Source organism: Glycine max, chromosome 17, assembly GCF_000004515.6.
Source record: "Glycine max cultivar Williams 82 chromosome 17, Glycine_max_v4.0, whole genome shotgun sequence".
Lineage (NCBI taxonomy): Eukaryota > Viridiplantae > Streptophyta > Magnoliopsida > Fabales > Fabaceae > Glycine > Glycine max.
In genome coordinates, this window is record NC_038253.2 from 8,752,931 (window position 1) to 8,780,662 (window position 27,732).

The 27,732-nt window shown below is 30.2% G+C and overlaps 1 protein-coding gene, 1 long non-coding RNA gene and 2 other non-coding genes across 5 annotated transcripts; 2 read left to right on the forward strand and 2 right to left on the reverse strand.

The window, feature by feature from the left end:
* Positions 1-416: 416 nt before the first annotated feature.
* Positions 417-3,477, reverse strand: LOC102664297 (uncharacterized). 2 transcript variants are annotated; one of them, XR_001385900.3, is made up of 3 exons: positions 3,278-3,477; positions 963-2,481; positions 417-870 (listed from the first exon to the last, which is right to left on the reverse strand). XR_001385900.3 is itself a non-coding variant. In XM_006600680.4 (2 exons), exon 1 carries the CDS (start codon positions 2,448-2,450, stop codon positions 1,992-1,994), a length of 459 nt encoding a protein of 152 aa, XP_006600743.1. In that variant the 5' UTR covers positions 2,451-3,262; the 3' UTR covers positions 417-870; positions 963-1,991. The 2 variants fall into 2 exon arrangements, 1 of the variants encoding a protein (XP_006600743.1); XM_006600680.4 differs by lacking the exon at positions 3,278-3,477 and having other exon boundaries at positions 963-3,262.
* A 14,907-nt stretch (positions 3,478-18,384) lies between these two features.
* Positions 18,385-21,979, forward strand: LOC121173825 (uncharacterized). The gene is made up of 2 exons (XR_005889318.1): positions 18,385-19,016; positions 19,918-21,979. It is a non-coding gene; the product is annotated as an uncharacterized lncRNA (long non-coding RNA).
* Positions 18,559-18,693, forward strand: MIR396I (microRNA MIR396i). The gene has a single exon (NR_048896.1). It is a non-coding gene; the product is annotated as a microRNA MIR396i (primary transcript).
* A 4,779-nt stretch (positions 21,980-26,758) lies between the features above and the next one.
* On the reverse strand, positions 26,759-26,866 carry MIR396D (microRNA MIR396d). Its single transcript, NR_048685.1, has one exon. It is a non-coding gene; the product is annotated as a microRNA MIR396d (primary transcript).
* Positions 26,867-27,732: the final 866 nt, after the last annotated feature.

The following is a 27,732-nucleotide window of genomic DNA, read 5'->3' on the forward strand; positions in this document are numbered from 1 at the left end:
AACCAACTGCTTCATAACATCCTCCATGTGCTGAAGTACTTCCAAATTTTATACACAGCCAATCATCCAAGGACAGCTATGTTAAATTTAAAATAAGGTGAATAAAAAATTCGTGAAAATCCTTAAAAGCTACCAATTCTAATGCCCCAATGTTGCTTTGGATAGTTGATACACTATCATTAAACTCTCCATCAGAATCAGACATTGAAGCAAATGCCTCACAAACAACACTCATTTTCAACTCATGGTCAAAGGGGGACAATGTTGCCACAAGCTGAGATTCATTAAATTTTGACTTCAAGTCCTTGTCCGTAAAGTAGGTCTTTTCCAACCATTGCAACACCCGGAGGAATTTCATTGTCTCTGGCCTATTGGATGCGCCGACAAAAGTTGTCAACATCATCATCATTTTTTAGTTTTTCCATCACTGACACAATTTTTTCATACGAAACTTTTCCATCACATAAATGTTGGACAATAGAATCATCACTTTTTTGTTTAAGATTTATCTCAACACCTGTACTTGGCAAGCCAAGTATAAGTGTGATTTCTTTAACAGAAAATGATCAACGTGTCTTGAATTTGAAACGACTGACTTTCTGGCTTCCAGCTACAGTAAAAAAAGGCAAAAAAAATAATAATTCAGCACCAAAAAAAATTTAAAACAAAAAAAAAATTCGAAATAAATTTTTAGCGGCTCACAAGCTCGAACAACAATAAATTGCTGACACGGATGTTTTTATTGTCCATCCTAGTCAGCATTAAACTAAATGGGGTACTTTCCAGTTTGCCAAGCTGTTCTTTCGATAACTCGTGATTCAATGCACATACCTTGCCCCAATGCAAGGCATGTCTTATCCGAACCTGACCCTACAAACAAGGCAAAAGATATGAAGACAAGTAAATATTATATTGTTAGCCTATTGAGTCAGAATCGAGAGAAAACACCATACTATATTTACCTTTTCAGATTTTGTCTTTGTTAGCCTTGGTTAGTACCAGAAACTTTTGAACCAGTGTTGTAGGCAAAACTTTGCTTGCATTGCTTGCAGCATGCTCTTCTACGTCCAGGACTGACTATTTCTATGGAGAAGTGTTCCCAGACTATAGACTTCTTTTTCCTCCTCTTGCTTGGCTAAGTTTTTGGAGTAGCTTCCTCACTGTTCAATGGAGTTTCAGCATTTACTATCCCATAGTTGGGTATGTTGCTAGCATTGACTATCTCATAGAGTGGTTGAGAATTAACTATCGGATGGTCGTGTAGTGTTTCACTATTTTGTAGCCCGTCGTAGTCAGGCAACAAATGAGAATTGGCTAGCTGTTCATTGGATAGTGTCTCAAAGTGAGTTAGTTGATGGTTGGACACCGCCTCAGAATGGTCCATATGATGATTGTTGGGAAGTGTATCATACTGGGCCAGATGATTATGAGGTAACGGTTTGATGTCTGTGAGATGAATGTCTTGCATTGGTTCAGAACTAGGCAATGGATCAGAGTTGGGCAGCGATTCAAGTTCAGGAATCATGTGTAAATTAGTATACTGATGATCATGAGAAAAAGATTCTGGATGAGAGAGATGATTGTTGGGATCTGCTGTAGAATTTACCAACTCATTTTCAGGCAATGCTTCAGACATGACCACATCATTGATGTTCTGTGCTTCATGTACGAGAGTTTCATTGCTGGGCTGTGTCTCAGGCATGACTATCTCACTGCTGGGCTGTGTGTCAAACATGATTGGATCGTTGTTGCGTTGTGCATCTGACATGACTACATCATTGCTGGGCTGAGTTTTATATGTAATCGGCTCACCACTTTGCTATGTTTCATATAAAACTGCCTCATTGCTTTGCTGTGTTTCAGGTAAAACCACCTCATTGCTTTGCTGTGTTTCAGATAAAACCACATCATTACTAGTCTGATGTTCAGAATGTAGCACACCATTATTTGGAAGTGTCTCAAAATTGAGCAACTGGTTGCTTGGTGGTGCCTCAGACGCAGGCTTCTGCCTCAGAAGCAGATAAAACCACATCATTACTAGTCTGATGTTCAGGACTAACAACATTATCATCAGCTGTAGCTTCAAAGCTTGCTGATGGATTCTTGAGTGGTGCCTCAGACTCAACATGCTGATTGCTAAGGGGACCCCCATCATTGCTTGATTGGTTATTGGGTAGTAACTTGGGATTCTCTGACTCACTATTAGGAAGTTCTTCTGTGTTGTCTAATTCAAGATTGGACAATGTCCCTTCATTTTCATTGGCACTAGAAGCCTGGGTTTCAGATGCAGGAAGTACTTCTGCTTTGGAACTGGAGAGATCCTTATCAGGAGACTCAGAATTTTCCACATTATGGTCAGACTTATCTTCGCTGGGTTGAAAATCAGTAGTGACTGGAGCATTTTTCACATCAGGGGTCGCAGCCAGTTTATCTTCTTCGACAGTAACCATCTTGATTTTGATGTGTATCTTCCTGCTTCACCTACAAATAATTAATGGTGAAATACTACAAATATGAAGAAAACATGAGATCACTAACTTATAACATATCAAAACTGCAATGCAAAATATACAGGATTTAAACTAACATACATACATATCTTGGAGAGACAAAATCATTGGTCATGAATCATAAAGCAAGCAGAGGAAGTAAAAAAACAACAACAATAAAAGAATAAAAATGCCTTAAATCAATTAATTGAACCATTTACATAGCACGGTCATGAAAGTGAGAAATGAAGGCCAATAACATAAATTTGTGTGTATAACATTGAATTAAGAATACAAGACCATAAACAACCAAATTTCAAAGTCATGTTTGCAGACAACAACATGGTGATTTGATTGTTTAAGAGTTTAAAGATGACCTCCTCATCTTAAAGTTACAGGCCCAAAGAGTTGTGACCACAACCATCCTACTCCTACATATTAAGACAGTGACCCTTTAGGCCTTGCATACGATCAAACCCAAAGAAGGCATGGGCCCAACTCAATCGTATAAAAGAAAAGAAACTCTCAATAACAACATCATCATCGCCACACCAGATTCTCTATCAACCACAACTCATATAACATAAAATCTATCTTCAATGGTCTACCACTGCAAAAACTGTTAAAAAAAAAAAAAGGAAGCAAAATCGCAGTCCAGATCAAGTATTTCATTTCATCACATAATAATAAAACAGGATCTGACGGTGAAAACGCAGATCCGAATCGGGCTCACAGGACAGGAGTGAGATCTAGCCTCGAGGAGAGAGAAAGAAAGAAGGAGGGCTCACCGGAAAGAGATACAGATTGGGCCTGGGAACGAACCCGAGAAGCTAATTGGACCTTCAAGTTCGATGCCTTCTATCAGGTAGGTATTTGGAACCTGTTTCGGAGTTAAAATAGGGCAAATATTTTGGATTTCAAATTTGGACTCTTGAGGTCCATTATTATTATTTATTCAATTCATTTCATATTATCGGCCTTTTCTTTCTTACTTTCTCTCACCCCTTTCGTCATAAAATGGAAACGGACCACTAAAGCCTCGGCTAACACCGTAGCCCACCCCCTAAAGAAGAATAGAAGAAGTGGTTTTTATTTACTTGCTGGTTATTTGCATTAGGGTTGGGATGGGACGTAAGTGTGGGGTGTACGAGTGAATAGCCCACCTAATTAAATAAAATGGACTGCTATTAATCAAGTGAGGGCCCATCTTGGTTTGGTTCCTTTCTTGGAGAACTTTTAGCCCAATCGTCTATCTACATGTTTTTCTCCACGCTTCATTTCATCCCAAACATCTTTAGAATTCAATCTGATCCAACTACCACCGACTGAATCTGACTAAGATTGCATTCTTATTTTCAGCTTTCACCTACTTGATCTCTTTTCCCCTAAATTTGGAATTATAATTATGATTTTTTGAATTAAAAACAAGTAAATAATTTGAGTGTGTGTGATTTTTCTCCATATCCTTTGGATCAGATCTTATCCCGTTTCACACCACTCAACTTCTAAGCATCTAGTGCTTAAGGCTAGGGCATTGTGTATTCTCTAGATTGGATTGTATCCCGATTCACAAATCAAATCCCTCCCTAAATTGGGAATAAACCAATTATAATCCCACTAAGGCTCCAATCACATCACACACTGAGAAGTTGGGAATATGATAGGATTTCTCAACGTACCATGACAGCTTAGTCTGAGAGGGTGAGATAGACATAGACGCAATTACATCCCATGAATCTCACGATATGGTGAAATATTTTGATACACCATGATGGCTCAACCCATTAAGACGGTGGAAGATACACAACCCAAGTAAAGATAAAAAGCCTTCTCTTAGACCTAAAAAAACATGTCAAACAATACACTTCACCTTAGTGCTTTAGATTAGATCTCTTTCATTACAAGAAAATCTTTTATGGAACATTCTTCAATCAATTTTTAAGTTTAGTAAACATTAATTAAAAATTCGTATTAAAAAAATTAATTATCAAGAAAATAAATTTAACAAAAAACATTAATATCATTTAAGGAGGGGGAAATGAAGTAGGAGGTGAGGGTGTGAATTGAAAAAACAGAGAAGAAGATCGAGAAGAAGGCAGCAGAAGTGGGTTGTAAGAGAAAGGGGATGTTGGGAAATGATGCCAAGGGTAGATAGGTCTTGCCAAAAGTTTTTGAAAAATCAGGGGTGAGAATACCAATTAAGAGTCTAAGAATAACAATTCTTTAATTTGGACTGGAATTTGCATATCATATTGGCAGTATGGGCTTTGTTGCTTTCTGGCCTCTTGATTTGAAATAGGTGTTGATAAAGGAATGCCCAATATATATGCACCATAAGGAGAAACGGCCAACGAGTTAAAAAAATTTGAAAACTTATGACTTTTTTTAACAATATTGACAAGCTAAAAAGTGTTGACTTAATGGCTTAATTATTATTGAGTTATTGGCAGTGCTATATCCACTTCTCTTATATACTAATACACTCCCCCTTCTCAATCTTTTTTTCCAAGGTACCTTGTAAAACACACTCCCCCGTCTCTTTCTTCCCCAATTTAAATATTTTCTGAAAAAATGTACGCCCTCCCCTTTTTGTATAACTCTTTCTCCCCCAACTTCATTATTAAAATAACAAAACAAAAGATCAACACCTTAACAAAATCCCATACACCAACACACGATCAAATTCCAACAAACAACCACTCCACATATAAACTTAAGATTGCCTTCTTCCATACGTGACTGAAAAAATAACTCCCTTTGCTCACCATCTGAAATTATTGATATGTTTCTTTGTTCTGTTGTATTATTGAGATATAAAGTTGAAGACCAATGCATCTCATACAGTGATACCCCATCCCCGTAATAGTGCACGTTGTGTGTTCGAAGATTTGCCACAAACAACAGTGTTTCACTTGTTGAATATTCACTGTATAATCATCAATAATTTGATATTGTTTTTGTGCTTACCTCTTGTGGTCGCTGAAAGAGTTATCTGGAAAAGGTACGTACATTTTTTGGAAAATAATTAAATTGGGAAAGAAAAAGATGGGGGGGAGTGTATTTTACAGGGTAGTTTGGGGAAAAAATTTGAGAAGGGAGAGTGTATTAGTATATAGGGGAAGTAGATATAGTAACTGCATAGTTATTTGTTGGAATAGCAAATCTGGAACACAAAAATTTGACAAGCTTAAAAACAAAAAAAAACAAACCATCGTAAACGTATTGGCCTTGTGCATAAATTTGATATCCAAACGTATTGTAAATGAACATAAATTATTATTTTTTCTTTAAAAAATTTGTTTTTTAAATAAAAAATAATTACTAAATTATTTTATATTAGATTTTTTTATCTGTAATAAAATGTTCCATATCTTTTAACAGATGATCAATTTTAAAATATTTTTCAACATAAAATTAAACATGTGAAGTTTTATTTAGAATCAATTTTAGACTTGGAATTAGTTTTCAAACGTGAAAAGGAACATACACTCATTCTCTAATCTCTTCTACTTCTTTTTATTATACTTCTCTTTTTTTTCAAAATCTTTCATCATCCATACAAAACACAAACGTTCATATCTAATATGAATACTAATGTCAATTTTAAAATATTTTAATCGAATCAATAATTATTAGAACCTACCCAATTTTTTATCTTCACTTTATTAAAATTTATCGGATCGACCCGGATCCATGTTCACTCCAAAAAAATGCATATATCGTGTACTTGAGTGTGCCAGCTCTTCCTACACGAGACAGTAGACACCCGTATTTAGGCTTTTTATTTATAAAATTGAAAAAATTAATAATCTGAATGGTAATGAAAATTCACCAACACGTGTTGGACTCAATATCTTTATTTTGATTCTGACAGTTAAGCCATTAAGTTAACACTTTTTAGCATGGAATTATGATTTTACATTTTACATCCCATTCTTTGTACTGATGCATCTTTTTTGTACATAATTAACTAATGCATCTCTGCATGTAGAATTCTCCATAATTTTTTTTTATCGATTTTCCTGCATAATTGTGATTGTATATAACGTAATGTAATTATATGTGTAGATTTGTACTTTTTCCATAATTATAGTGATTTGTTCTCCTCCACTATTTCTCTGACAAATTTTTATATAACTCTTAAATTATAAGGGAGAATGTGGGGTGATAAACTTAAAGATTAAAATTAAACATATGCTAAGTCTTCATGGCAGTGTAACTCCCCCCACCCCGCCCAAGTCATATTTTATGTTTTGTTATTTCATGATTTCTAACTAACAACATGTGTTATCTTTCTTTTTAAGGAAAAAAATCATTTGTTTGAATCAACAATGTGTCGATTTGAATGGTATAAGATTTGACCTGATTTTTAAATAAGATCTTAGATTCAAATTTTATGAATGAAAATATAATCTCATTAAAAGTAATTAATCAGATTTTTCAATAAAAATTAGTCAATAACAAAATGTTTATGATAAATATTTCATACCAATATCAGGTTAATCGAAAAAAATTATTTCATTTTTCTTTTCCTCAACTATTTAACATGTTTTATTTTTTACAATGATGATAAATACCGATGTTAATTTGAAGAAAAATTTTGTTGTGAATTACTTAAATCCTCCACTATTATGTGGACTCTAGATTTCTAGTAGTCTATGCTCACTTGTTTAGCCACTTGTCATTGATAAAAAAAAAATGTTTAATTAAACACAATGTTAATAAATTTAATTTCTTAGACTCCACAAAAATTCAATTTTTGAGAATTTCCTAAAGAGCATTCTAGGCACAATATTCAAGAAGCTAGCATTTTTATAAAGATAATAGACATTCTCCAAAGAAAATAATCTTGTTCAAGATAAGTAGGATCACAAGAATAATAATACTAAATGTTTTTTATATTTTATTTTCACTTCTTTAACCTAGCCAAATATATTATGTAATTAGTTCTCATTTGCAGAAACAAACACAAATAAATCATTCTTTCATTTAAAATGAGAAGAAAAGAAGAGTGGAATCTTAATAGAAAATAAGTAATTTTTACTTGATTCATGATATAAAGTGAAAATATATTTTAATACCATAATATTATCCCGTAGTAGATAAATAAAATTATTAAAGTAAGCATATTTTTTATTATTCAATTATTTTTCTTTTTAACAAAACTCTCAATATTAAAGGAAGACAAAAAGAAAAGAAAAAAATAACCTTGCGAATCAAATTATTTATTTTATTAATTTTTCCCTGCTGGTCTTCCTCGGTGAGCTTCCTCACTGATTGTCGACAACAGCAGCTCCAGTGCGCATGTATTGGTTGAGAGAGAAGACAGGCCGCTCTACTTAAATTATTTCAAACTTTGTCTATTACTTCTATTTATTGAAAAAAAAACTAAAATAATAAAGTTAAATTAAAATATATAGATGAATTCTCATCTTTTAAGTTATTTTTTAGTTAAAATTAAATTTAAACTCACATTTTAATAATCTAATGACATCAAAATATATCTAAAATTAATCCAAAAAAATCACTGATTATTATTATCGACGCATCAAACCCTAAAATTAGTGTAAAAAATATAATAATAGTAAGTAATAGTAAAAGGGATTTAGAATAAAAAAGGGTACAGTAATCGATAGTAGTATGTAGAATAAGGTAGAAAGAAAGAAGGTTGATTGGATAATGGGGAAATGGGAAAGACAAAGTCGTGGGTTAAATCAAATTGACAAACTTTCTTTCATCGTGTCGGGCATGTGTGTTTGGTAGATGGTGTCAGTGATACACTGACAAAAGAGTACATGCATTTCCATGCAATTGTCGCCAAACCTGTACACGTGCATTACACGCCTCCTGACGCTTCTTCTTTGCTGGACAAAACTAAACCCACAAATGCTGCTGTTGCCAAATTCCAACCAAGAACAACTAATTATGTTTTGTCTTCCTATTCCTGTTCACATTACACTACTTGCATGTGTCTTTCACCTTCTAATTCTATACTCTATACTGAATGTGTCAGTACTTATACTTAATTAATTATATTACACTTGCTTTCGATCGAGTTTCCAATCACCACGCCAATGTAAATTTGACACATGTTGGTAATTTATTGCTTACCTCCTAGTATTCGCTAAGGAAAAGTGAAAAAAATATGTTGTTAAACGGGGAACTTGCCTATTTATTACTGCTATTTTTTTAAGCATATGTTGTTTAATTTATTTTTTTTATTAAAACTATTTACTCCTATAATTTTATCATGCCTTTTATTTAAAGTATTTTTTATTTTTATTTTTATTAGTACATTACTATATTTTATAAGGATATAATAGAGAAAAATATATTTAATGTTGTCTTAAACAGAATAATTTTTTCTTCTTCAAAGTAATATAAAAGGGGAGTAACTAGCTAGTGCAATGCAAGTTGTGTTGAAGGCGACGAGGGGTGACTAGCTAGACAGTGCATTTGACATGGATTTTTCATGACGTACAACGAGTGAGAGATGAAAATGTCTTCCTACTTTGAGTCCAAGATTGGAGGTACTGATGTGTGCCTACATGAACTCCAAATTAAAGGCTAAGTTAGAATCTAGCATAGTATTAACTACTCATAAGAGTAATGTGGCTGCTGGTGATTAACAAATGCATATATGGTAATAGTCTTTGCAGTTGAGTTGAGTGCATGTGTAGTTGGCTAGTCAAGATCAACAAATGATGGATTATGGTATGAGCTATAATGTTCGACCTTCTTAATTCCTCCAAAACACAAGTATTACTAATTAAGTAATATTATATCCTCTAATAAATTTACTTTCTTAATATAAATAAATACATTTAATGCCTTCAAAATTAAAAGAAAACCTTAAATAATTTTTTTATATATAACTAGTAGGAGGATTTTGTAGAAAATTTTAAAATTATTCTTACTACTTTTATTTGTCTTTTTTCTCCCTTGAAACCTTCGTCTTTTTAATTAATTTAAAATTTTTGTAATCTTTTATTTATAAATAATTTTTTAATTAATTTTTTTATTTCAATTATTATATATATTTTATATTGTATATTATATTATATCTTGAAATATTTATTTTTTACTTTAACTGTGTCTATAACTTTCAATAATTATTTATGACAATATAATTATTCAATGTTGTATCTAAGTATTATTGCTCACAACGTCTTTGAATGGAATATTAATAGCTTCAAGTTCGATCTCTATATTTATTGAAAAAGTTTGATCCATGCATATCCATAGCTCATAATGTCTTTGAATGGAGTATTAATGTCTTCAAGTTCAATCTGTATTAATTGTAAAAGTTTGATACACGTATGTTTTTACTTTGTTTTAGTAATTTATTTTAAGAAAATAGTCCTTATATTTAGATAAGAAAATAGACCTTTTAAAAAGCTGGGAAAAGTGTTTTGTTTTAATGAGTGAAAATTTCAAACATGCTTAATTTACACAAGCTTTGTTTAAGAATATCTAATAATGTTTATAGCCTATTATATGAGTCATTCTATCTATACCATAGTAATAAGGACTTAATACGTATAATTATAAATAAAATTAAGTGAGACAATAGACACAAAATAAAAATACACACGCTATATTAATTAAATATAAAAATATTCCATTATTTTTTTAAAATTTAGTTTATTATTTTTCCTATCAAATGAAAACTATTTTTTAAATGACATCGCAATTGACTTTTATATTTACTATATTTTAAATAATACATGTAAGATTTGTAAACAAAGATTTCAATCTCATTATTTTATACATTTTATAAGATAATGTTACTTAATTGATTTGATATGAAAAAATCCTTTAAATACATGGTTTTAATTCATTTAATTTTTTGTATATGTATAAAATTAAAATATAATGAGTAAAAAAAAATTAGATTAAAATAAAAATTTTACGTAAAAAATAAATGTTAACACATAATAAAATTAAAAATAAATTATAATAATTTATTTAAAAAAAATTATATTTCAAACTTGAAATATTATTTTATACCTGAGTTATAATATATTTTTTAAAAACATATCTCAAACTCATGATCTTCACATTATTAATATGACACTCTAATTTACTAAACTAATAAATCATATTGACTTATTATTTTAATAATTATATTATATGTATTAATATGTAGTAGTATTACTTTTTGTTTTAAACCATATATGTTTTCTTTTAGGAAATAAATAAATAATATATCTTCTCATCAGTTACTTTTATGTTTGTATCTTAAATTGTATGATCTCGCAAGCTAGCTACACTTTGTACACTGTCACATGACAAAATTTTAATTTTTTAAAAGTAAAAAATTAAATCGATAACCTAAACACAAATAAACCAAATTTGAAACAAAAAATTATTTTAATAAAAATTAAAATCAATCAATTTAAAATTTAAAATTAAGAAAATGTAAAAAAAAGTTTAGAAATTATTAATAATTGGCAGTGTTTAAAAGAAAATAAAATAAAAATATGAATAACAGTAATACTTCATGTCATTATAAGAAGAATTAAAAAATGATGATATACTTTCGTACTTAACAGTAAAAATTTAAATTTATAATATAACTATAAGGATGAATATATAGAATTCTCTCTTCAATAATTTATAATTAGCAAATTTCGTACTTAACAGTAAAAATTTTAATTTTTAATATAACTATAAGGATGAATATATAGAATTAAGACTCTCTTCAATAATTTATAATTAGCAAAGTTCTTTACCACGAACAATAATTCAGAAAAAATTAGGTACTGAAGTAGCATGGAGTAATATATAATAAGCGAAAATAAATAAGTGGCACAATAATGACATGGTGTTATATGAAATCAAAACTATATGGATGGCATAATAATGACATTTATTAGTGTTATATCAAATCAAATGGTATCATATGTGATCAAAGGGAGGAAAAGCAAAAGTGAGTGAAAGTAAGATTGGGCAAAAGGAGTGAGTGCCAGCTAATTACATGTACTTAAGCAAACAAGCGGAACCCACTCTCATTTTGAAATCTGTAATAATCTAATCGCAATTCTTCCCTCAGTGTCGTTGCCAACCACAATAGGAACTCGAAATTTCACTTACATGCAATTGTTCTCCTTAATAGTGTTCCATTTGGTATGTTTTGCTACTTTGTTCTCAGTAGACTAATGTTTATATGTATATAAACAAGAGATTCGTCATTCGTTACTAATATATTGATTAGCACGTTCAGTTTTTTTTATTGCAAATACCACATCATTTTATTTATAATAATAGGGTCAATACAAGATGGATAGAAATTAAAAATATGTTTGCAAACATAAGATCTAAATATCCTTGCTAAACAATGGAGACTCAATTGGCTTGACGACAAAACACGTTCATTTTAATATATTCTATTGTTATTATTTGGGATTTATTAAAAATTGTATAACTGTTTGGTCTTACTCTTTATTTAATAAATTCCGTTTATGATTTTGTAAATTTTAATCAATAAAAAATATGTTACAAAATACAGAGTATATACTAGAAAATATTGCTCGTAGAGAATTTAGAGCACACCACAAATGAAAATTCAAACATACTCTAATGGCTTGAAATTCAATTGGCTCTCAAAAGTTATTTGTCGGTCTAATAGGTTTGAAGACAGGATCAAATGTCAATATCTTTTTCTTCACCTAAAAAAATATTGAAATTATTTATTCATTCACGTCATAAGAGCAAAGTTTAACGGCCATTATGGGTGTTATGCATGATAAATTACCATCATAAGACATTTGTTTCTTGTACTCGCACTATTAAATCCTCCACCTCTCATTATATTTTAAAAAATTCATTTTTAAATATAAATTTATATTTCAGAATAGACATTTCATAATACAATAAGGATATAAGATTCAAACAAAGGAGTACATGATTCAAATGCCCCATAATAATAGTAGATGTTTTTTGGGGATGAAGTGGGCTTGTAGCAACCTTCATGTGTAGGTCCACATTAACTCGGTGATTTACCTTTCCACTTGCTAGCAAGATCTTAAAAACATAAGAATTTAATCACCATTTTAAATTATTAATTAATTAAAAATTATCATTAATATGAATTTAATTTTAAATAATTATTATAAAAATTAATAAATTTATCGTACATAATAATTTATAATTAAATAATAATATAAAATATTTTATATTATTAGTACATAAAATGTTTTCTAAAATTGTTCTTATCAATACAAAGTGTTAATAATTATAAAATATATAATATGTTACACATAAATATAATTCTATTTTATAAGTATATGTTGCTTGAATTGTGCGAGGATGCATATGCAGTAGGATATATAACTCCAAACATTTAAGTTGCACTTAGGCAAATAAGTTCCATCTACAAAACTAAGTTAAGGTTTTGTTCGCATGGAGAATGATACAAACTTTGCTCTCAGCAGACCAATGTTAGAGATAATATCTAACAAATAATAAAAGAGTTTTATTAAAATTGAACCTTTCGCAAAATAGTTATTTGGGATAATGCAACGACAACAAGTTGTTACCTAAAATACATGCAAGGAAACGTAAGGGTGATAAATAGTGTTTTGATTTTTTTTCTTTCACAAAACTTTTATAAACACACTTAATTAAAAGAACAAACTAGCTAATGCTTCACTTCAATTTGGATTGGAAATGACTTCCTTATAAAACCGTTGTTATAAAATGAGCTACAATATATATCAACCTCCTTAGTTAGTAAATAATAAAGAATAAGAGATAGAGATAAATGTACAGAGAAAAAAATATTGGTTAGTCTCATCCAAAGATTACGTTTAGTCTTTTGCACACATCCAACAATTCCACTAAAATATAATTATAAGGAACAAAGATACAAATTATAAATTTAGTATTTAATTTAATTTGTGCCTCTTAAACAACTACAAGTATTCCTTCTTAACTAAACCTCTTAAGGCTCTAAGCAAATCATAAAGAAATATGTATAATAAAGGGTGATCATAGGCAATCGATCGTCCTATGAAATGAATATACGGGTAAAAAACCCAAGTGCTTAGCCTCAGCGGCTATTCTAAGAATTGTCTGAGAAGTTCTAAAACAAGAATTTTAAAGCATATTCATTCTCTTCTAATCTCTGTAATTTGTTTTCTAATCTCTGTAATTTGTTTTCTCTCGAGTAGGAGCTTGAAAATATTTACTAAAACTCTTTTTCTTTCTTATGGAAATATAAAAAATGTGCATTTAATGCAACAAAAAGAGTGTGCTGAGGTGAACATAGGTGAAGATAGGAGAAGCGATTGATTTGAGGTGTTGATTCTAGGGGTATCGTGTTCGGATCCATCTAATTTGTCAAACATGCATCACATGTATTTTATAGACAGATTGAATAAGTTCCGTTGGTAAAATAAATGATCTTTTTAAGGTTTGTATTCAATTTATAAAAGTTTGCGGATAAACAAGATTAAAAAGTAATTTCAAAAAAATATTTTTATAAAATTTTTTTTAAAAAAAAGTGAAAATATATAAAATAAAAAAATAACTTTATTTTTAAAGCTAAAATTTATCACATTAAAATATATTAAAATTTTAAATATAATAAATTAATAATAACAACTGAAATTAAATATAAAAATTTTAACATAACAAATTAATAATATTTTTATATTAGATTTAGGCGGGTTAAATGATTAATCCGTAAGTCCGTGGATAAAATTCAGAAATATATCTACGGACTTAATGAATCGGACTCAAAAATTCAATTTTAGTATGCAAATTGTAAAAAAATAAAAATGTCTGTTATCAGCGTATTCCCCTGATTGATTCTTCCCTTTGTGAAATTAGAACATCTTAATTTCCGGTCATTGAAAAATTATTTAGAACTGGTTTTTATAGTTTTTCTTGGAAAGATAGTCCCTCTAATCTTTATTATAAGGCACAATTTTGAAGAAATTGACAGTTTTTTTTATAAGTTATTTTAGAATTTGTATGAAGCATTTACTCTTTTTTCTATTAGTTACCTTTATTAAATATTTTAAGTATTTTTGTTTTTCGTTGGCAGTGATACATAATATTATTAGATTTTAATGTTTTTGTATCACCTATAATAAGTTAATGATCATTAATAAGGACATAACTAGTACATTAGTAGTATTTTTAAATAAATTTACTAAAATCAGTTGAGTTGATTATTTTTATTGGTATGTATGATTGATGTCCAAAATATCTTATAATAAGGTTCATAGAGTAATATTTAATTTCTGAAAAACACATCGAGTTTTGAATAATTCAAATTGAATCGGATGAATTTATTTATATCATTTATAACTAATTTATTAATTTTTAAAATAATTATCTTAAAGTAATTTAAATGATAATTTATATATATATATATATGTGTGTTTTAAAATGGAGCCTATTCATTTTTGTCAGTTTGATCCAAATTATGTTTATAAAAAAAAAAACACTTAGAAAATATGTTCCCTGACTGATGGCTTATATACGTGCATAATAAAAAAAAACACTAATGGTTTATACGGTATAAAAACAAATTAGATTTTTTGAATCTACCAAAATTTGGGCCAGCCGGCAAAGTCAAGATTGAAAAAATGTTGGTATGGTTTCTTTAAAATCTGAACCCATACATTAATTGGGTCAATTCATTTGAGAACTCTAGAATTTGCAAGCCGAATCAGACATCATGATTATACAATTGAATAAATGGCAAACATTCATTTTAATCTTCCAAAATTTGTCCTCTAATAAAACTTGACATAAATATTTCATTTTGTGAAGAGTAGATGTCAATTTTAGTCATTTAAAGATGAATCAATTATAAAATGAATGTAGCCACTAGATTCCAAAAATAATATCAATTTCGTAAATATGAAGGAAGTTGATGTCGATGCCAGTTTGTCAATAATAAAAATAATTAACTTAATTTGTAAGCAAAAAATTCCACTGATGAGATTCCTGCTCTATATAAAAAAGAAGAAGTTAATTTTATGTTATTTTTTAAATTAAATAATCTATTTAATTATTCAGACGAAAATGTAGTGTGATCCATCTATTTAAAGTTGTATCAATAGAGTTAGGCTCAGTAAAACAAAATTTGGTTAAAATGTTATGAACCATCTAGTCATATATAAAATCCAGAAGAAGAAAAATCTAGTCATATATATATATAATTGAAATCAAAAGATAACAAGTTATGTTTCTTAATCAAATGATTTATAATTGAAATTTTTTCTTAATCTATAATAATTAAAAATGATATTAAGAGTTCACAACAGTGACATTTTGTTTAACAAAGTGATTAGACCCATTGGTCACCGGAAATAATAAATTATCTTTTAAATCATATTCAATACGATATCACAATTGACAGAGGGATGAAATAAAACGTTGATTTTTGTCCCAACATGCAACGCACTCCTTGTCTTCTTTTTCTCCCTACGGTTCGGCAGTTGTTTGTTTTGAGTTTGAGAGCGAGCGAGTGAGACTCAGTCTCGAGTCACGATTCACGAGTCACGAGTCCACGCAGTGCAGTGGGGTTATATCCCATGTGCCGCCATGTGATCCCGAAATTTCTGTTCCTCGTTTAGGGGCTTATTTCCTCTCCTTTTCCATTTCTTTATAACCGCCTGTCCCCTTCCACACCCGCATCCACTTTTCATGTTTTTCACGCGCCTAATTATATATCAATTTTAAAATATTACAACAACCAAATTTATTTATTTACATTATTTTCGTTTTCGAGTTACAAAAACGTCAACAATAACAAGTATTTAAAGGAAAATAAAAAATAAAATGTCTCAGCCTTCTGTTTTCCATATATGGGGCGTGTGTGTGTCACGGATTCACCGCAATCAAAATCACAAACAATAATTACACTGATATTTGATTACCTTTAATCAATAACTAATACACTCACGAGAGAAATTAACAAAATTATTTCCAATGATGACCTTTTGACGTTTTGGTTATATATATTTTTTGGTACGTAGACTTTTTTATTATGTTTAGAAATTATAACTGAAGACAGATATATTTTGACAAAAAAAATCATTTCTAATAAATATTTTTAATCTAATAATTTTTAAAATAAAAGATCGATTAACATCTAAATAATTTTTAATATTTTATTGATTTTAATAAATATTATTTAATAATTTAATTCAATACCAACAAATAATTCATTCTTCCTTCTCCTTTGAAACTAGTATTAATTCTCAAACATATTTATATCAATATTTTATTGCTCGGATTGTACTAATTTAGATCCCTTAAATAATACATTTCTATTGATTCTATTTATAATATCTCTAATAAATGATTTCAATATATTATTTGCTTATATTATCAAGTAATCAAATATAATTTTTTTTATTTTTAATTTAAATTTTAAATTAATTATCATAAAAAATAATTTTTGATTATACAACAATTAATAATTGATTGATAATTATGTAAAAAATCTTGCACAATCAATATATTATAATTAACTTCTTAAACTATTATTCTGTTTATTATTTGACATGTTCAAATTTTAAGCAATTTGTGTATAAATAATGAAATCATATAAGGGTTTATAATAATATATGATACATGCGAACTTTAATAAATTCACTTTATAAGAGTTTTTATACATGGATTGTTGGTGTAAAATTTGTAAGCTATCATCTATCAATATATGCATGAGATGCACTCTAATGTGATGAGATACACGCGTTCTTAAAAAAAATTCACGATCATCAATTAGAAATCAACAATTGAGAATTGTTATAAAATCAAACATGTTTTAAAAAAATCAAAACATATATAACAAAATCCAAAATCAATAATAATCAATAATTTGATTTTTTTAATAATGATTATTATTAAATTATATTCCCTTAAGTAAGATTTTAAACATTATGGATGAAAAAAAAACATAAAGTTAATAAATACTTCGTAAAAAAATATTTATTGTAGTTAAAGAAACTAATCGTACTTATGGATAAACAAAAATAAAATTGGTACAAAACAATTTCTAAAACAAAAAAAAAGCTAAAATTTCATTTGTTAACATTGTAAGATTAGTTTTTATTTATCTTTAAACCTTTTTATGTATTATGGTTAGGTCCGTTGAAAAACATACTTAGGTAACGATGGCCAAACTTTTATACCAGTCGTCCTAGCTAGAAAGTTCATAATTATTGAAACGGTATTCTGACATGTAATTGAAAGACAAAAAATTCTGTTTATTTTTCTATAAGAAAAATTTTAATTTTAATTTATTTTTTGGTGTTAGCTGAAAATGAATTAGCTAAGTGTCCAAGTTAATCTGTTAACTTTTTCTGGGTGGGCATTTGATGTTTGGAAATCGTTTCCAGTAAAATTTTCCAAACGCTCGTCCATTTTATACGTTCTTTTGTCCATTAATCACTAATTAATTTGCTTTAATCAATTTTTTATTTGGCGGGCTGATGCAACTGAACAGTGAACGGACACATAGCGAGAAGCGCGTGGAGTTCGAAAAAACTGGACAGATCTAGAGGTGGGCCCATGGTGTGCCCCCCACAAATGTAACAGCCACCGTTAGATCCGGAAAGGTGAATCATAGCCGCACAAATATTAAATGACATTTTACACCAATAAAAAGAAAACTTTACATACGTTTGTTGATTGTAAATTATACTTTATGGGTCTAATGTAATCTCTAATGGGATCAAACTAGTCAGCTTTTTAATTAGGGTTCGAGAAAGCCGGGGTTCAGTAATATGTAGTCTCTTGGGTCAGATATTCTTCTAGGGATTGATGGAAAAACAAAATTAAATTAAAATATAAATAATAAAAAGTTTATAAAAACGCCTAAATTCTCCTATAAATACCACACCATCTCCTCCCCTACACCAACAGCTTTTCTCTCTCTTAGCTTGGCGTTCTCTTATTCTGGACCTCTCTCCCTTCCCTCTTGATTAGGGTTCTGATTATGTTATGAACCTTCAATGATTCTTTTTTTTCTTCAAAGAAAACAAAGAGAAAGAAAACCCTATATATGGGCTTGTGGAGTATTTATCTTCAGTCTTCAATATCATGGCCCTCTTTGTATTCTTCCACAGCTTTCTTGAACTGCATCCATAGAGTTCCTTTGCATGCATGCCAAGGCACTCTTGCTCCCACACCTTGTTTTGCGGTTCAATAAAGCTGTGGGAAGATACAGATAGGGTCAACAACAACGAACTAGCTTATCTCAAACTCCAGATTCCTCTCTAAAGCTTCCTATCCAATTGTATATATATATATATATATATATATATATAGGGATAAATTATTGCAATGTATCTTTTTTCCTTTATCTTTTGTGATTTGACTTAAATCTTTTTCAGATTTAAGACATTGAATTTTCAGATATATATCTCTATTGTGTGATCAGAATTCTCAGATGCAGTATTTTGTGAGAGAATAAACTTGTACCAGTTGGGTAGATTTGTGACTATGAGGATGATGATTCCCCAACAAATTGGCTTCTTCTTCTGGAATTAAACGGATCAGGTATCGATTCGATCTATGTAAAATCAAGGGAATTTCGGCTCACGATTTTGGTAGATGCGGAATCACTATGCAAACTTTATTTTCAGATCTTATAATAATTAATATGTTTGAAATCCGTTATATATATGTGTGTGTGTTTGCCTTAAATTTTATATCCCAATTGAATTTCCTCTTAATTAACTTTGGCCAGCAATTCCAGGCTTAAACGAGAGGGGAACATATGGTAGTGGTTAATTTGCACATGAAAACTATTGATTTATGATAATGCATCGTATAGGCGTAGCTGTTTGATTTGAAAATATTTTTTCTTTTTTGTGTTCTAGCTAGCTAGTCCTGTCTGTGCAGAATATAATAATTATAATTTTAATAATTTCAGCGTTAGCTGCTTCTGCTCTTTTTCTCGTCTCTCTGCTCACTCACCATATTAGCCTTTTTCTTTTGTTTTGAAATGGTCTTTTGTGTAGCCTACAAATGCAGGCTAAAGTTTCAACTTACAGTGGATCAATGGTCATCATTGAGATTTCTCCATAGAACATGTCTCACTCAATTCATTAAACCTTTGATTTGTGTACTTGTACTGTTTTAGTCGGCAAAGTCACAGATAGAATTCAGTAATTTAATATATATTCCAGCCTGCAGATTCAGCATAACCACAAGTTAGTATCTATTAATTAATCACGATTTGTTGTTGTTATATTTTATTAGCAAGCTAGGAACAATTATACGGTTCTTATCTTGACTAACAAAAATAAAAAAATAGAGTATGTATATCTAGATTCATCCTAGCTAGCTTGCTATTGCTAGATCAAGATATTCTTTTTTCAAAAAAAAAATATCTGCAAGTGACAACAAACAATTTTTGTTTTGGGTGCACGGGACTAACTAGAAGGAACATTTTCAGTTACAGATTGTTAGACAATGGACCACAGAGAGGTGACCATACTGCCTTTATCTCTCGTATGGAACTTCCAACAACTTATGAATGCTTTAAAGCCATTGGTTGGTGACCCTAGCAAGGGGTTAGGTTAGGTGAAGCTTTTATGGAAAAGATTAACCATAAGGATCCTCTCTAAAATTAACCCTCCAGGACTATGTATTATGGTGATTGATTCTTGCTTGCTATGCAACAAAGAAAACCTACCTAATACCAATGCAGAACCAGCTTGTGAAGGAAACTAGGGTTTTCTTTTTCCCAATCAAGTTAGAGACAACCATGCTACGGGAAATGGGAATTTTTTTAGACCACCTGCGAGTACTTGCTTCCTAGTGCTGAGAATCAGTTCAAATGAGACTCCCCTTTTTGTTTCTCCCGAAAGATTTTTGAAATTAGAAACGGCAAAAAGCAATTTCAAGTTATGGAAAAAGCAATCGATCTTGCATGGCCTTGAAAAAGAAGTGCCCGATCCCGATATTATTAATAACATCAATATATATCCCACAAAAAGTTTTTATTTTCCTTCATTTTGTGTCTTACTATTAAATCCGACAAAATGGCGAGCTTCAGCGCCATCAACTTTACTAGGACTTTTTAGTTGGTGCATTCACGAGCACTATGAGTCCATCCAATAAACAACTCCACCTCTTTTTAATTTTTAATTTTTATTTGTTTTCCTTTTTCAAAAAGACATGTAAAAGTCATATGAGCATGCCACTTTATTTGCAAGATCAGTATCCTAATCCTACTGTAACCCATTAATCTAACATACATATTCTTACTTGTTCCTCATTCTATGGCTTTTTTTTTTTTTTTCCTATGTGGATGATAAATAACTTTAAACTGATTGAACATGATGTCCTGCTTTTGCTTGTTTGGATCTATACTGTTCTTGAAATATGCTTTTTCACTCATGGTTATCCTTGCTATTAATTATTTCCTTTAATTTAATAAGTTGTGATAGACCTGATGCGTTGTAGTCAAATGATGTGGATTGTGGATTTGTAATTGTCTGATTTAATTATACTTCTTCCCTAGTTTTTAAACTTTGGAGAAAGATTAAACTGAAAAAGTTAGATTTCGTTGTGCTCCGTGATGTGCAAGAGTGGAAGATCGGTGAAAAGAGTTAAACGACAGAGAGGTAATAAATTAATAGACAATCCTCTTGATCTTGCTTTCTTAGCAGTGCCACTTTTGTCTTGTGGCTAACAACTATCACATTTTAAAATCATTACAAATTTGTATCCCTTGATGAGCTTTTCGCTTATCACGTTGCATTGCCATCGATCGATCACTATTAATTGGATTATAAACTCTGAGCAACCGCCCCCAAATAATGCTATGATGAATTCATTGATCTTTTGGCCAATTAAGATTTCCTTTTCAGGGATATGAAAACCAGATTCAAGCATGTCTAAATGTTTCCAGCATTTATTGAGTGTGTATATATATACCTTTCTGCTTTTGTATATATGCAGTCACAGTTAGTTAATAATTAATCTCTCTTAAATATTAATTCCACACTCATTAAATTTGTAGTCCTTTTATTTTTCTTTTGGTAATATTTTCAATCGTTTTCTATTATCTCCTGGCAAACAAATTAAATGAAAGAAAAGAATATAAGAAATTAATTGCCATGGTTTCTTGGTATGCCAGGTTAAATGCACATATAGAGCCTGAGGCATAATTCACAAGTTGAAACTTATACTTGAAAATAATCATCATGATTGTTCCGTCCATGTGTACGATTTCTAATCTCCCATCATGGGTCAACATAGTTTCCTTTTATTGTTATTTTGGCACTTTCACATCGGAAAGGGGGAAGGTGTTATTATTTTCATTGGGCGTCCTCTATTTGTATGGGTGGCTCATCACCGAGTTACTTACGTCAATAGCATACCCTACCATTGATGGTGGGCATGTATGTATTGTTATTGTTGTAATTTTATTACTCATTTATTCATGTCACTGTAAAATAGGACTCTTTTTTTTTTTAATCATCTTTCACGGGGCGTGTAATGTGAATACAGAGCCAATCCAATTCTAACGGATCCTGCCGACATTCTGCTTAATATGACAATCCTACATACTTGATTGCAACTTGTTTTATCTTCTAATGAATATGAGGTCACAATTGATCATCTTCATCATCATCAACAACAACAGAAAAATATCCAATACACATGCCCTTTGTTGGTTGTTTATAGTGCTACTGATCAAAGGATTATGGCTTGTGAAATGGATGTCAATTTCCTCAAACGTCTTGCTCGAATTAGTAGAATGGTGGACTCTGGTTCAAGATCACAGTTTAACCTTGCTTGGTACTACCTACTTTTGCACTTGAAATTCAACCATGTAAACATCTTACCTGCCTCTCCCATTATAAGCTCCTTGATGTTGATTGGAGTACAAAATACGAACAAAAATGATTTTGGTTGATAGAGAGAAAATTGTATAGGTACAAACAGTTTGGTTGAAAAGTTATGCAAGTGAGAGAGAGGAAGATAGGAGAGGAGTATTGAATAAGATGGTTGATGTGATGGAAAATGATAAGAAAAAATTACAAAAAAATATTGTACAAATCTATTGTATGAATATAATAAGTGATCTCATCTATATATAACCCTACTACCATTTTTCCTAAAATTCCATTTCAAAATATGTACGGATCCTCAAGGGGTGCTTTTTTTGCCTTTTGTATGCTCGATCCATGTCTTGATGAATATTTCTATTTCAAATATTTTATTCATAAAAAAGAAGTATGATGGAGGAACCCTTGAATTTTCTCCCCGAGATTTTCTTTTTATTCTATACGTTACTCCAGGTAACATGAAAGCATCTTTGAAGAGAAAATAAAAGGAATTATTTTATTTTTACAACAACTTTCTCTAACGTGAAAAAGAATGGAATTTCTAAAATTAAATTAAACGTAGAGATTTTTTAGATGGGCCATTAATTATTATGCACAGGATAAGTATTTACAATAAATAAATATTTTTCAATATATAAATTTAGCCTTATATAAAAACAATCTTTTATCCCATGTAATGCACAAATTTAAATGTTAGTTATATTTTGAATTTAAGTTAAAATATTTATAGTGTTCTGTAAACTTATTTTAACGATTGATAATTTCTTCTAAAAAATATTAAAAATTTATTTTAAAATAAAGATGGAAAATTAGATTTTAAAAATAAGAGGTTAAAAAATTAAGCATAAGAAAAAGGATAAGATATAATGATTTGAGATAGTTGAGAGAAAAAATTTGGCCTAGTTTAAAATCAAATTAACTTAAAAAATGCATTGGAAAAAATAAAAAATAAACATAAATGCTCAATGATAGTAAGAATAACTCCTAAAGTCATCTCATTTTAAAATATTTTTTTAAAAACATTATCATTTAAAAATGACTTCTAAAAATGTTCTTATTTAAGAATAAAAATAAAATTTATAATATAGAAATAGATAAATAATTGTTAGAGATGGATCTTTTTTTTCTTTAATTGTGCGTGATTTACTTGTTGAAAATGATAATTAGTTTTTTTTCTTCTTTCAAAATTCCTAATATTATAAGTAGAATTCATCTTAAAGTTACAGTATATATGCTTTTTTTTAGATTGGAAGTGAAATAGAAAGAAAAAAAAAATAAGTGAACAAAAAATAAAAAAGAAAGAAAGAAGAAGGAAAGAAATAAATGAGAAATAGAGTAGAAAGAATATGTTAATTGAATAAATAGAAATAAGAAGAATAGAAATGAAGAAATTTCTCTTTACTTATTTTGATAAAGTAGTAGATAGAATATAAATAAATAAAAAAATTGTGTGAAAAATATTATAAAGTTAATAAAAATACATAAATTTAATCTAAAAATTAAACTTTCTACTTTATTTTTTTAACAAAAATATTTATTATCTTTTAAAATATTTATGTTATAAAAATATTTATTTTTAAGAAACTATAAAGAAAAAAAAAATAAGAGATATCTTCTCTAGATCTCCTGCCCCATTTCATGCCAATTTGAGGGGACGGGGGAGTTTTTTCTCGCGATTTCCATTGACAAAAATTTCTCCAAAAATGTAGTATTTCGATCTATCTTATCTTTCTCTTTTCCTATTTTTTCCTAAAACAAATAATGGGTTAGTACATAGCCAATAGCTTTTAACCAGCAGGTGGGTTGGACTTTTATATGTACAAAAAATAGTAAGATTATTTAAAAAAAAAAACATTTTTTCCAAATTTTGAGTAATCTCATATTGTTACAATATGAAAGAGGTTGGAACTAATTGTCTTTGTTAAATTATATAAAAAATTCTGGCTCAAACAATTAATTAATTATGATACAGATAATTTGTTTCTATCTTTTCCCAGCATATTGGTCATGTGACAAGAGAGACTCAAATCCGAAACTGTGATTGTTCTTTCTGAGTGTGAGTGGAATAAGATAACCTATATATGCAAGCTTTTAGTGACTCATGAATAAGCATGTATACTTCTTTATTGTTGAAAAAAAAAGGAATCTGTGCTCTTTTTAAATTGTTTTGTGCCTTGCAGAATGTCTTTCTAATTTCTCATAAACGACAAATAATTTGGTAAACAATTTTTTTTTTCCAAAAAAAAAGGCAAAACCAATATTTTGGGCTTTTAATTACAATGATATTTTTTGTTAGGTGCATGAATCCGAACATTCCCATATATATACCTGTGTTGAGGTGGGAGGTGTGGTGGGGAAGCCTTGCCATCAAAGCTAGAGGCCCATTGGCAATAATTATATATAATTTTCTTAACTGGAATTTAGGTTAGCACATTAAAGAAACAACGGGTAGCAAGTTACACTGCATGGCAACTGACACTTTCCTGTTTAGCCTCCGACATGAGAAAAATGTATCACATTTACTTTCTTCCTTCTAAAAAAAATATAAAATTAATAAACAATAAGGCCATATATATTAAACAGTAGTGTCAAAAGCAAGAATAATTCCGTACTAGGAAATTTAACCGAGTATTCAGTTCATGTCATTGAAGGCTTCACTGTGCATCCATGATCAGTTATAACTCTGTCTCTCTGGTAATTCACACGATGTCGTATCACAATTCACAAATCCGTTTCATGGTATACTCATTGGGGTTTCGTGTGCCCGTGTTCAAAATTTGCACTATTTCCCTGAACGCTGTAAAATAAATAGAAATTGGATATATATATATATATATATATATATATGGATAGAGATATATATTGGTGCATTGTTACCGAATTATGTATAGTACCATCACACTAGCTCTTCATCATGAATATACTAATCATATCCATTTTATACGAAGATGCACAGAAATGCCATGCTTCCGTGTCTCCCTGATCAATCTGATTTTTTGTGGTCCTACCTTCTCTGCACAACTTGTGGCATTCCCTTAAGCTAAAACGTTCCAAGTGTATGAAAACATGTGCTTTATATTTGGTAAAGGTTCTCCGTTTTATCTTATACAATAGAAATGCCATGATTAATCCCCCGTTATTCCCTCTCTCTACTGATCTAGGCCAACAATTACAAAGCTAGATTCTGCCATACCCAGATGCTTATTTCGGGTGTGAAAATTCAATTGATTTTCAGATTGGTATGCTAAATTGGGTCTATTTAGCTCTTTTTACAACAATGCAGTCTGCAACATAGACACAGTGATCTAGACAAAGTTCGTGACCATGTGAGCGTGTAAAACTGTAAGTGTGATAAATTAAATTACCAAAGATTTCAGCACCAACTTGGGTTTCTAGAGAGAAAGAGACAGGCAGCCAGAGGAGAGGCTAAGAGAGAGAGAGAGAAGAGGGGATTGAAAATCAATACGCCAAATGATGTCAGGAGAGAGGAGTGGTTAAAAAAATGATGTCACGTAGTGACAAAGGTTAACCTTTTTCACAGAAATGTAGGAGACGATGTGGATTCACTAAACTAAAAGGGCAACAGGAAGAACTATCATCATTAATGATAAAAAGGATAGGTGGGGGAATCTTCTCTGCAAGCACTGCCCTTTTTTTTCACCATTTGATTGAATGAATCAAATTTTTAAAAAGTAAATTAGTTAATGGGAAAGTTCACCCAATTCTACAGACAACTAGGAAACATTAATTTTTTTCTTCTTTAATTTATCTCAAAAATAAAAATTCAATTTTCTACTGCCGCTCACCTTGCATGGCTCAAACGTGTAGCATCAGATTTAATATACACACACACACACACACATATATATATTGTGTATGTGCTTTTTTCAACCCTATCATCGGAGGGTAATTAAAAAACCCACATTGTCATTGTTCATCCAAGACCCAACAGAAAAAGAACCTACCCATTTTTTCACAGAAAACAGGACTGTTAAATTCGGACATTAATTAAATTAAAGTGGGTATTTTCCAATTCTTTCCTTAAATTAAATTAAACAGAAAGAAAACAATTTGACCGGATCAAATTACAGAATTATGCATCGGCAAGGCTATAAATTCATCAGGTAAAGTGAATCCTATATATAACAAAGCCATATATATATAAAATCTCTAGATTAAGAGATTATTATGTATATCACACTGAAAAATCTTCCAGAGAAAGAGATCACATATATTTACTTTACACACATCAACATCACACCCCCGGTATATAACAAAGATGAAAGAGGGTTGTGAGAGTTACCGTGAAAGAAAAGATAATTAGGATGAGAAAAGAGAATTGAAGAGGAAGAAGATGTGTTCACCTTGTATACTCTGAATCTTGCAAGTGGTGGTAAGCCAGCTAGGATACCAAATTAAGGCAATTAAAAGCCTGAATTGCCATATTCTCCCACAGCTTTCTTGAGCTTCTAGGGCTTAAAATGCTGGAAGTGGAGAGATATAAGATGCATAAGAAGTTCAAGAAAGCTGTGGAAAAGCATGACCAGGACTTGAGAGGAAAATTGAGCTCAGATCTCACACACACAGCATCTAGACTAATGAAGGCACCAAAAGTTATAATGAGAAAAAGGGATTGAGGGGTGTGTGGAGATATAGGGGAAGGAGGAATTAGCATAAGAAAGTAAAGGAGGGTGAGAAGCGAGAAATAACCATGCCCATACAAAGTTTCTCGTGGACCACTCTACCATTTATAATATCAATCTACCAGCTTTATAGAGAGGAGAGAGGGAGGGGGTGAGAGTAGGGTTCACTTACAAAGGTGCAATTTACCCACAAAATGGCTTACTTTCCCGGTGAGTGCGCAGTGGGTCACATACAAACACGTCAGATGGGTAAAGAACAATAATCTTTCCAAAAAAGACAAATCAAGAAAAGAAATGTAATTGACAGGCAAATGAGATTTTAAGCAACAAAAAGAAAAATATAAATATAGAGAGAGAGCTTTTGTAATTTGAATAAACCCTTCCCATTCCCCTCACATGCCACCATGTGAGCAGGATCTCTTTTTTATTTTGTGTGTAGATTTAAAGTATGGGTTGTTTATGGTCCCCAATCTTTGTATACGTATTAATTTGTTTTTCTTTCAATTCATTTGTAAATAAATAAAACAACCACACAGACTTACAATAGTAGTTGCTAATCAATCATTTTGCTTATGTAATGCAGATGTTTGTTTTATTATTGAGAGAATAATTAATCTGTGTAGAGCTATTATGAGAATGCACAATATGGTGGCATATGAGGCTGCCCAATGAAGGGACTATTATTGTGCACGTATTAAAAATTATTTCATGAACATTCTAAATGCTATAAGACACCTAGATAGAAAAAAATATAGATATATTATATGA